The 12,407-nt window shown below is 38.0% G+C and overlaps 1 protein-coding gene and 1 long non-coding RNA gene across 2 annotated transcripts; one reads left to right on the top strand and one right to left on the bottom strand.

Moving 5' to 3' along the window:
* The first annotated feature begins 3,772 nt into the window (after window positions 1–3,772).
* Window positions 3,773–12,132, top strand: LOC113502509 (putative mediator of RNA polymerase II transcription subunit 26). The gene is made up of 4 exons (XM_026884106.1): window positions 3,773–3,933; window positions 8,509–8,763; window positions 9,630–10,142; window positions 10,224–12,132. The coding sequence occupies exons 1-4, from the start codon at window positions 3,891–3,893 to the stop codon at window positions 11,576–11,578; spliced, it is 2,166 nt and encodes a 721-aa protein (XP_026739907.1). The 5' UTR covers window positions 3,773–3,890; the 3' UTR covers window positions 11,579–12,132.
* On the bottom strand, window positions 3,864–7,817 carry LOC113502510. Its single transcript, XR_003401359.1, has 3 exons — window positions 7,281–7,817; window positions 5,269–6,174; window positions 3,864–5,049 (listed from the first exon to the last, which is right to left on the bottom strand). It is a non-coding gene; the product is annotated as an uncharacterized LOC113502510 (long non-coding RNA).
* Window positions 12,133–12,407: the final 275 nt, after the last annotated feature.

Below are 12,407 nucleotides of genomic sequence, written 5' to 3'. Positions count from 1 at the left end.
CCTTAATCTTAGTATAATATTGGCTTCAATCGGGCTTCAATATAGGTGAGTAAATAAGTTAGGTAATTATACTTTAGTAACAACTTGCGACAGTTTATCACAAGCGGGGCGTTGCGTCGTGGCGTCGCGTCGTGTCATGTCGTGGTTGGTGGCTCGTTACCATGGGAACCGGCCTCCATCACGATTTATTATTTAGTCTTCTGCTTAGCTCAAGCCTATTATTTATATTTGTGAGATTTTACTTAATTTAAAAGATAATGTCACATTGTTTGCATCCTACATCCGGATCCGTGTCAACGGATGCTAATCAGAGATCTTTTATTTTATTTTTTTACAAATAAATCATAGTATAATTTTATACGCCTCTTTTTAATTTAAACTTTAATAAGGAACTTCAATTGAATTTAACAGTACATGTCAAATTAATTGTCCAAATACAATCAGGAGAATTGCCGCAAAGGCGCAAAAACACTTACTTACAATTATCTAATATATGGCTGATTGGCTTTACTCAATTTTAATTCGGAACTCTTTTAACGAGTAAGTGCATCTTGGTAGATGCAGTAAAACGTGTTCAGTATACACGGAGTAAGTCTCGGGTGAAGCAACGCGAGCAGTGCGCCCGCGCCGCGCGGGACACCTCATGAGAATCTTTCACGACTTAGCGCCGCGCTTCACTCGCGCGCTCGTGCTAATGTCAAATGTTCACCCTTATTTATGCGTGCATTGACTTGGCTAAACCTGACGCAATACATTTTATACATTATCTAACAAAGTTAACGAGTGAGATACCTAAATATGTTCACGTTATAAACTGAAGTAATACCAAAGTCGAGTGCAGTCACTTTCAGGTTTGTTGTGGTACATCTAAATACTTACAAAGACACGGACAACGTTGACGAATGTAAATTTATACAAAACATGTCCTGAAAGACAATTGGAAACTTTTTGGACTCGCAAATATTTACTACTTGAAATTATACACATTACGAATGTCTCATCTAAACAATACACAGTAGTATAAATATATATACATATATATAGTCGGCACGTTTAATTACATAGATATAATGCGCAGCTGTTTAGATAATCCGCATCCTTGTGACTATCTAAATAGTTATTGTATTCCTCAAATAGATACGCCTTCTTAGATAAATAACAGCGGCAGTGTCTGTTGAGCTCAATGGCAGCTTTTAGCCGTGAATCACCAAATAACAATATACTTGGTGTTTAATTACGCGACTAATGTACTAAACAGTGGGCCGCAAGGAACTGCATGTAGGCACCATTGGTATGGCGTCCCACGCTTGATATTCATCTCCAGTCTATGTATGCTAACGACAAAAAGATTACAAAATAAAAAAAATGTGTATAATACTAATGTATTTTATATTACACAGAGATTAAATGTAAAATACTTACAGAACTCAGCTGTGAATCTCGGCGAAGTATGATGACGGTCGACTCGCAATTGTTTACAAAGCTCTATGGATAAACTGTTATTTGTCTAGATACCATTGGACAAGTGACTATTATATGTTAAGTGTTACTACTTGGCTGACCACACAAATTTAAGTTTTAATTTGTGTCGAGTGGTAAAAGCTTAAACTAAGTTTTCAAAGCATTCCCAAAAATGACGGAAAAGTTCACCTTACATTAATTCCAAATCAATACGTTTCCCAAGATATACATGCACACCATTTTTATTTTACTTCTAATAGTATGTAAATCACCACGAACACTGCAATATTCTTCATTGTCGGTACAAACACGCTTCATTTTAACACTATGCAACAGGTATGAAGACACAGCAATCACATTGTTATGACTTTATTATACATATTTACATAATTCGAGTTACGTGCGCGTGAGTGCGTCTGTATCATAATCATGCAGTTTTGAGACGCATTGTATTTGCAAGTAAAAGTGTTATGTTATTATAGTGTTAGTACTCGATATGTTTACAAGCTGTCTCGATTGTCACCTTTCATTGTTGGCGTGTTTACCGTTTGATTGTAAGGTATAATGTAACAGTGAGATGATTTTGGTTACACCGGTTTGTTAATACTGAGGCTGTAAGTATGATTCACATTGATTACTTTTGCTCATATTTATGATATGTGCGAGTCCTGTATAAAGATTGCGGTTGATTATTTAGTGTTATAGAAATAATATGGGTAGAAACAATTAAAAAGCTTAAAAAAAAATTGATCTCTCTTGGACTAAGGCTATTTCCTGAGAGAATGTATAATAATCCGAGAATTTATTTGCCCATTTTTTTTTTTTATATATAATAATTAACAACCAACTCAGCCTATTATTTAATAATGTAGACATTATAAAGGGTAGGTACTAAAATCATATTCTCTGAAGCGAATTCTCGCAGAGAAGCTTTTCCGATCTCTAATTACCAATCATGTTTACTAACGACTTTTATATAATAGTAAGAGTGTATTCCAGTGACCCATGTTATGCGTCATATGCGTGTTCAATGAGGAACCGACGCATAAACTGGGTCACTTTAACTTGTCATAAAGTAATAAATTACAGTTAAAAGTGTTATAAGCTAATGTAAATTAAGAAGGCAATCCGAAATAGACAGTAAATTAATTAACTAAAAGTGAACATTGATTTATAGTGAGCAAACTGTATTCACATATTCGAATATTATTAAATTATAATACTGTTTTTTACAAATTGTTTTCCAGCAGTTAACTCCATATAACTTTTTACCTGTTACTAAATGATCATTATACTAAACTCGCATTACAGTAATGCAATATATGGAATATGATTAAATCAATCTCATCTCACGACATTCACCGTGCGATATTCTCATAATTAATTTCATCTATCAAAATGTTGGTACACTATTGTATAATTTGATTACAATAATTAATTATACATATAGTTTGGCATTTAATGTAGTCATCTAATTGATAGTTTTTCCCAATAGATCGGTATGTAGATATTAGATTCGGCGGTGTCGGGTGACGTAACACGATAAAATGTATTTGACTAATGAGCATGTAAAACAATAGTTCATTGAGATTAGACATCGCTTACGGTTAATAAATCACGCGCATGTTTTCACCACTGAATGCCACAGCGTAAACATAGCGAACTTATTGTACTTACTGTAGTTCGATGAAAAATGTTTCTAATGACATTTTTTCATATAGCATTTTTTATATCCCACTGCTAGGCAAAGGTCATTTGCATTTTGCTCTCTATCTTTTATCTTTCATTTTATTTTAATTATTTTTGTACACAGAAGGTGCAGTGAAGCCGATAAAGTAACACTAGCAATTAAATAAAAAACACAATTAAAAATTCAAACCTCAGTCTTCGTAAGTCCGCCATAAGAAGATACAATGAACAAATTTAAACACTTGCTCAGTGGCCTTGGTAGCTTAGTTAGTGAAGCGATATCCGCGTAAAGCCAGGAGTCAAAAGTTTGAGTCCTATAGAACTGTAGATAGTAAATTTGAATTCCAAAAAAATAAAAAGTATGAAAAATAGTCCGAAGTCGAACGAAACGTCTACTCTTTAGTAAAACATATTAGTATTTATAGTAGAGTTTGACGTAGGTATCTCAGTTTCTATTGCGGTAAACTTCTGCTACACTACCCGTATAAGATTGTTAAAGTACCTATCGATACCTGACTTTGAAAGCACAAATCCAAGAGCAATTCAAGTCAAACAATGAAAATTGAAAACTCATAACAGTAAACCATGTTAATGTTCTGCGAAGAGATTAGACTGTGTTTGCAGCGAGTAGAGCTCGGCGGCGGGGCGGGCGGCGAGCTTTCAGCGCTCCCCTCCCGAGGCCGGGCGGGCGGCGCGCGCGCAGCTGCCGCCAGTCCCTTCGCGACGCACCTCGCGACAACATGTCCCCTCTGTGGATCTTGCTCACATTGCTCCCCGTCCTGGGTAAGTCCCGCGTGTGAACATCAAACCACGCCGTTGTGCTCGGAAGTGACCGGAATATGTTTTTCGTGCAATTTTCTTTACACACCTTTAAAGCAACGCTGCGCTAAATCGTTTGTGTGCCTTTTTGCAGTATATATTTTGATGTGTTCTGCGGGGTTGTGAGGAAATGGTGTTAGTGCTGTAGAGCATCGCGCGTGCGCATCTCTGTGAAAGTATTAATTGTAATTTGTGTGTTCTTAATGTGCAGGACGTCCGGGAGCGTGGGAAACTGACATTAATTAGGAACCAGCAGTTAGACAATTAATTGTCACTAAAGTTGTGTTGTGAAGCCTTCTTTCAGTTTTTAAAGTTGATTGAGTTAATTATTTCAATTTTTTAATAACTAGCTTATTTATTAAAAAAAACTCATGATAACTTATATAACACTCACAAAGAACACTGTTTTGTCATAATAGTAAAATGAAAATCGGTTTTATTAATTAGGATTTTTTTTAATTGTAATTTGAAATTAAAATATTCTTTATGCAGAACTTTTTCAGGCACTTTAGTTTACATCAGAAGTAAATTTGAATCCAATAAGCCACCACTATAAAAAAATCGTAAATTATTGTACTTCCATTCTATTTGTAGAATAGGTAAAGTCGGTATATTTTGTAACACAGCGGCGGCGCCTTCACAAACAGTAGGTTGCACATTAGAGATGCTCCCTGTATGACAGCGCCGTGCACGTCGCTTGCGCAACCGATGCACTTTCCATTCGGCGCTGCGCCCGCGCCGCCGCAGATCGCGCATCGCCACGATAATCGATTCCCCGGATTTGCATAAGTGATTTTCCCACGCTCCGCTCTCCGTAAGAACTAGGGCGGCGTGACGGCCGGCGAACGGATGGGTAGCCTCAAGGTTCATGTGTTTGGGCACTTACCGGCAAATATCATTACTCCGCTTATTCTAGCTGCGGTTGAGGAGGTCGCTGAGACCGTTCTCGCACTCACTCACGCACTTGGGCAATTGTGGCCGAATTGTGGTTAATCATTTGTGTTTGACATGTGATCCCTTCCTTCAATAGCGTGGAACTAGGCCGAATTGGTAGCAAATAGTATTTCGTATCTAGATCACCTGATGAACTAGATATCATGAGACATTCAATACAATTTTGTAATTCGTTATTAATGAAAGAATAACTATAGGTTCCATTGTTAATAACGTCCTTAATACAATGCTATAATATTTTGAAACAATGTAAACCAATATTTTTTTTGCCACACTATACTTAATTGTGTGGAAATTCTGAAGTATTGAACTGTAACAATCAAAGCGTGAGAAAAATAGAATTACCTTGTTATGAATGAGAGCGAAAGTAGATACAAACAGCGACACTCAGGTGTGCGGACGACGCATTTTTCATTGACGCCAACTTAACGACGCCGCCGGTCCATACTTCACTGACTCATCACAACAATGTGTTGCGTCAGTGCATACATTAGCTCAAATCACCGACTGAACCAATTGTCTGAAGTATCACAAATAACAAATAAACAAACATGTTTCCGGTGTAGTTATATTTGTGTAAATTATTGTGACATTGCTTCTAAGTAGGTATTTGTTTTGTAGCAATAGAAACGATTCGTAATTACGTCACTTAATTTCACGGAGCATCAACTGCGGCCTATATGTTTAAGAAAGTAAAAAAGATCGTCGGTTTTGCAATCACATGTTTGGATCTACATTTTTTCCAAATTCAACTCATGTTTGCCATGTAGGCCTCGCACGCGATCCTTTCAATCTAGTTATGTAACCGACAAAAAAGTTTCGTGAATTATGTGATTTTAGAATTTTATGTAGCCAAGTTCCGACTAATAAAAATATTTATAATCTGAATACCGATCTTAGAATGCCGAATATACAAAGTAAACTATTTAAGTTAGTTTTCTTTGCATATGCACAAATTCCAAAGGAAGAGGAAGAGCTAATTAAATTAATGTATCTATTTGTTGTACACCATCATTACAGCCTAATGCTGTTAACGAAACCATTATGAGATCGCGCATGACCTTTGATGGTTAAAAAACTATTACAATTTGATTGTGAATGTTCTATAGTTAGTCCGTAGTCGTTATTACTTACATAAGGTGGTATGGTGACCTTTCGCGGAGGATGCTATGGCACCTTACGGAGCGCGCGCCGTTGCGCAAGCCGATCGTATCGCTCACCCCACTGCCCCCTCCCACGCTCTGCAGGCACCTAACACATGGGATAACAACGTTATTTAACATTTTATGAACCTTACAAACGTGGTAATATTGTAGAATTAATATAATAATTTTATCTACAATTGTTTTCATTGGATCATGTTTTTCATCAGTTTGATCGATGTTGAAGCAGGGATAGGGGTTTGAAAGTCTTCTTGTTGTACTGTACTAGAACCTTGGCCTTCAAAGTTATTGTATTTTTCAGAATTACTGTTTTGATTTTTTATTAATCAATAACAGTAAAATAAAAAATTATTATCACATAGTTAAGAATGGCCATACTTGACATGCCATATCCAAAATAGGAGCATACGGTGATGTTACGTAGCTATTCTTAATATTAATGATTTGTATGACCTTATCAATGTTTCTATAGATATTTCCCTAATCGCCGCGTATCGTAACTCTACCATTGCGTGCACTTTGGCCCTTACATTATTATTTTTCTTGCGTAACTTCTATAGATTTTCCTTTACTGTGATTGCGTACTTATTATTTTGTACACATCTTTATATTGGGAAACAGAATCTGTTTTTCTGTTGCCTTTTAGCCCACATAAACATATTTTATTGCAGTAATTATGTAAATATTTAATTGATTTTAAGCGCTCAAATTGTGCGGTTTCTTTGACAAGCGTTGATTGATTAGGCCATAAACGGAGTGTAGGTATTGTATTTTCAATTATTTTCTCTCGGAAGTCCGAAAGTCTGCTAAAAATAACATCCTAGCCTTATAGGAATACATTATAGCATTATCCAGTAACTTTTACAAAACTACAATAACAAATTTATTGCTACTTACTCAACCTAAAAAGACATCTATTCGATGTCGTTTAAATAAACACTTTTTGTCATTAGCCGTAATAGCAGCTCAATGTATCTTCTCCACAAACTTTCGTAACAAATGGTAACAGATTCGATTTAAACTGTACCGTAATGACTATTCTGTGCGCTGTAATCTACGGAATATCAATTTATTTCAATTACTAAGAAAATCGCGGGTACAAATTGTTTTGCGTTATAAATGTCCATAGCCATACATGTCCAGATGGCTTGGCATTACAAGACGCTACATTCACCGGGATGAAGCATGCCTCACCTAGATGTCGCAATGTACTCGTCTCATTAGCTGCGTTTTGCTTCCAACTAGTTATTGCAGGTTGTCGCAGCCACTCAGTACAATAGTCGCCTTGGACGATGAGAAAATTCTATCATTGCCATCAAATGTCCAAAGTCAAAGGATTGACGGCAATCACTTGTTATCAGTGACAAATCTGGATATTGTGTAAATAACTTTGTATTCTTGGATTTTATTTTTTCTGTTTGAACTTGAAATATGCGTCTGTTGTCGTTTTTATATTAAATATTTTTCTTACAGTTGTAGAAAGTGTTTGCAATGTATATAAATGCAAGCTGATTTTGAACGTTTTCACTGTATTGTTGATTAAGTGTTTTTTTCTTTTAGTCATTCATCTAGTCTTATACGCAATAAATTTAAAAAATAGAATGCACTTCAAAACGTTCAGGAACTTTTGCAATTTAATTCAAATTTGTGTTTTGTAATAGATGCTTTTTCAGACATGGAACAACGTAACCGGTGATTATTGTATAATTTACCACAGAACTGAAATAATTACCATTAAAACAACATTCATAATGTGCACGCATTCGAACTCAGAAACATATCTTACAACTGTTTATGTAACATAAACAAGTGAAACTCATTTTTGCATTTTTTTTCTTGATGACGTAAAATCAAAATACAGTGATTAGAAATCAGTAGTTGTTTAGAGGAGCTCAGAAGTAGTTAGAACATAGTAGGTAGGTAATTATAACATCAGAACCGTGTCAGTTATTAAAGTTGAATAAATACAGTTCCGTAACATCAATTTATGGTACGCGTTTAAGAAACGATGGTGATTTTAGTATGCGTGTGTTAGCGGTTGTATGGTATTTTTATTGAGATAAACGAGGCGTAATAAATCATGTTATGAACTCAGTTATTGGTGTAAACTATAGAGGTTAAATGTATGCCTTTATTTCGATTGCGATTGCGATAAGGCCAGTGGAGATAAAGGCGTTCTGTGATAGATTTTGGGCGTGAAACTTCTCACAACAATGAATAAAATGAGAGAAAATTTCCAACTATAAAAATAGAGAAGAAAGAAGAAGAAATCCAAAGTAATACTAACGTATTCTTGTTATGCAAATCGAACATAAGTATTTCAAACGTTGCCGCAACATTCGGAAAACCACTTTTCGTAAAGAGTCATAAATAAAGAACTATTGTTTAAGAAGTCTATCTTACGTAACACTTTCATTCACAGGGGGAGCAGAAAGGTTCAACTGTAAAAGTCGGATCTTAGGCGCATACTACGCGGACGCCAAGTCAGGATGCAAGGCATTCCATGTGTGCGTGCGCGTCGCCGGCGGAGGAATACGAGACTTCAGGTTCTTCTGCCCCCCGGGCACGCTGTTTCACCAAGAGGCCCAGACCTGCACGGACTGGGGAGACGACGACCCTCTGGCTTGCCCCGCAAACATCTACGACGGTCAGTTCGATCTCTACAGGATCGGATCCGGTGAGACAGCTTTGCTACTAACAAAACACTCACAAATATCTCCTATATTTATTTTAAACTTTTTTTAACCCTCTATTGCCGTGTTTTCCATATTTCGTTCTAAACGGCTCGGCATTATAAGTGTTCATTTAATAGTAAGTATCTATACCTAGTCGTTAGTAGAGACTGATATATATTTTTTAATTTGTGCCTGAGAACGTTCCTTTTCGATTAATATTACTAGCCAGAACTGCATTTAATTGAATAATGTTCTACTTTTTAAATATGTTAAGGATATTATTACGTTTTTCAGTAGGTGTGCAGAATTGTGTCATAACAAGTTTTATATCTAATCACCATCATTTTGATATTTGTGAGTGCTGCGATTTTTATTAGAGCTGTCAAACTTACAAGTAATTAGAAAACGCTTAGAGCAATGTTCTATCTTCTTATCTCTTCTATCTTCTTTCAATGTGTATATCTAAATATCTACCATTGATTAGATGATAAACATTTTTTATTGGTGCAAACAAAACAACAAGGAAACTATGGTATGGCAGGTCATGGGAAAACTTTAAGTCAGACTAAACTGACGATTTTTCTTTACTATGTTGCAAACAGGCGAGTTTGTAGCGTAAATGCACACACACAACTTCTGCAATAGGAGAAATATTGGTAAAGAATTGCAATATCTTTAAGCTTCAGCCGATATACGCTTGCATTTAAAAGCTTTTAGTTTTCGTAGACGGTTCTAAGAAACGCTAGTAAATAACGCCTCTCTGATGAACACTATTTCTGCAAGCTGGAGCCTTATAAATACACTAAACAAGCAGTTGCGAGACATGTGTTTAAAAGATGAGTGTCAATAATTATGTTTTATGTAACAGGATTTGACAACAAGAAGTTGTCGTCTCAAGGAAATCGCGATGATGAAGCCGAGTTTGGTCTGCAGCGTGCTGAGACCGGCGACCGGCGTCTTTCACAGAACAACGCCAATCCTAACCGCCCTGACTCTGACCTCCGCGCCGCACACTCGTCAGATTTCTTCAGTGGTCAGCGTGACCGCGGTCGTGACGAGCTCGCTAACTCCGCGCCCTCCTCCACTCCTGCTCCCTCTCAAAACCCTTACCAGCGACAGTCGTTCCGTAGAGCCACCACACCAAGATCATTCCCCACCACCCAGCGAACGTTCCCTACAACTCAATATACCTCTCCTGCCCCATCCCCGACGACCCAACCTCCAGTACCACCTCAACAGTACGACGTCGCTTCAAAACGTAAACTGGTACGAAAACGTCCAATTTACGTGTCGACAAAAGCACCTCCCACGACCTTGCCCAACATCTCACCCGAACAAAACTACCCAGAACCATTTAAGCAACAACAGCAAAAACAACAAAATTACCAGGAGCCATTCAAACAGCAGAAACAACAACAGTACCAAAAACAACAACAACACTACCAACAACAACAACAACAACTGCAAAACCAGCAACAACAGCAACAGCAAGAGCAGCAACAACAGGCTCAGCAAAATAACTATAACCGTCGTGTACCCGCCCAGAATAAGCAAGCCTACACTGCCGCTCCAAGCGTGCCTCCACAGTACAAACAATACAAGGATGAATATGTTGAGGTCCCCAGAGTGACTCCAAAACAGAGTAACAGATTCTACCCGAGCATCGCTCCTTCTACGTCCTTCCCACAGCCACCATCTACTGCTGCTCCAAGATTTAACAAAAAGGACGGTTTGATCGAGTTATACAACTATGATGCACAGTCGACTCCGGGTCTCAACACACAAAAAGATAACCGCCCCTTTAAAGTTAAGAACAGTTTCAATGTAGAAGACGTTCCAAGAGATCCCGAATTCTCTCGCGTGAAGAACTTCAATAACTTTAATAAAGTGGAAAACAATAGAGAATTCCCTACGACCACTGACTACAGCTTCTCTGCGAAAACATTCCCCACTACCACGCCAGCATACAAGAACTTTAACAGCGTATCGTATGAACCAGAAAAAAATAATTTCTTGCCTTATTCCAAACAAAATCAATTCAACAACCCAACAACTACGTTTGCACCGAGCACAACTATTTACACGACTTCCCGTCCCGAGCCACCACCGAACTTGAACACTGTAGCGTATAATACTAACATCGCCTTCAACACGCAAGCCGCTAACTTTGCTGACAACGATGAAGATGATGGTCAGTATCACCCTCCTCAAGGTGAGGACGACGGGCTCTACCGACCTGAGATATACGAGCGAGAACTGCTCTCGGGCGCACACTCCCTGAACATTGCTGCTAGCGGCAACAGGCTACCAGAAGACAGGAAGACTTATGCGAAGACGCAGCACCCACCTAAACACTCGGGCCAGACCGCTGCCCCTAGACCATTCAGGCCTGCCCCCACACAGACTGTGCCTCCGACTACGAGGGCACCTGAAACAACCTATCCTACAACGTCCCAGCCACAGACAGTCAACACGCAGCGCACATTTGATTACTTCCAAACTTACACGACAACGTCTAGGCCTAGTAGTTATCAAGCAGAACAAAACTTTGGTAATGACGCACCCGCTAGGCCTACGACGACACTAGCTCCCAGAGCGCCGGAGACGAGGCCGCCGCGCCCGCCGAGCCGCGCGCCGCTCCCGCCCGCGCCGCCCTCCACGCCCGCGCCCCGACCGACAACCCGACAACCGCACTTCGCTAACCCCGCCAGCAACAAGGAAGACAACAGCTACGACTACGCCTACTACGACTCTGATCCAGGATTTACAGAATATGATCATATAGAAGAATTTGGTAAAACTAAAACAAGAGCGTAATAATTAATGTATTATATTAAATCACTGCCATTAAATTAGTCGCCTCTTTAGGAACATACTGACGAAGTACTTAGTTCTCTCATGCTACGTTATGTCTATAATTGGCCCTAAAACTAAATTCTATTTGACTATTCATGACAATTAAATATATAAGTGTCACTGTCCGTTTTATAAAAGAACACTTAATGATATAGTGACTATCAAGTACAACATTTGTAAATAAAGCATGAAGATATTTATTAGGATTATCCGTTACGTAAACGTAAAAACAAACACCAGTTTTATTTATATCTAGAGAGGCTTACCCGTAGTTACCCTAAATTATTTGTGATATTACTATTGATGTTTCTATTGGAATAAGTCGTTTGTTACTGTGTTAGTATTTACAAACAATCGATGACGTATTTATGCAAGTACATGTCGTAGGTACTCTCACTTGCTGACATTGGTGTTTACCGATATAGATTTATGTTTTATCTATGTACAATAGAAAGTAAGTTATGACGATAGATTGTAAAATATTTCATTGTAAATAAAGTTTTCTTAATAAACAATGGCTTGTGCAATTTGTGTCACTTCTCAAAGCACGTGAGAACCAGTGAACAATTTAGACGTTTAGCCGAGCACTGCACATATGCAGACAAACAAAAGAACACTTTCGACACTGCGACGGAGATAAGTATCTGCATACCAGCGCCGAGTCACATAACACTGCAACGTGTTAACTTGTCTGGTGAAATGTTTAAACACGTTCTTCCTACACCCAATAGCTTGAATATAGTATGTTACTTTAGAAAAGACCGAACTTTCCTTGTTAAAAATATTTTGT

Source organism: Trichoplusia ni, chromosome 17, assembly GCF_003590095.1.
Source record: "Trichoplusia ni isolate ovarian cell line Hi5 chromosome 17, tn1, whole genome shotgun sequence".
Lineage (NCBI taxonomy): Eukaryota > Metazoa > Arthropoda > Insecta > Lepidoptera > Noctuidae > Trichoplusia > Trichoplusia ni.
Note: the sequence above shows the minus strand (reverse complement) of the source record. Positions and strands in the feature narration are given on the sequence as shown.

Excerpts from the sequence above, each read along its gene's own strand:
- LOC113502509 (XM_026884106.1), top strand. The coding sequence starts at position 3,891 with ATGTCCCCTCTGTGGATCTTGCTCACATTGCTCCCCGTCCTGG. Across the intron at positions 3,934-8,508 it reads CACATTGCTCCCCGTCCTGG|GGGGAGCAGAAAGGTTCAAC; the intron begins GTAAGTCCCGCG and ends TTTCATTCACAG. Across the intron at positions 8,764-9,629 it reads TCTCTACAGGATCGGATCCG|GATTTGACAACAAGAAGTTG; the intron begins GTGAGACAGCTT and ends TTTATGTAACAG.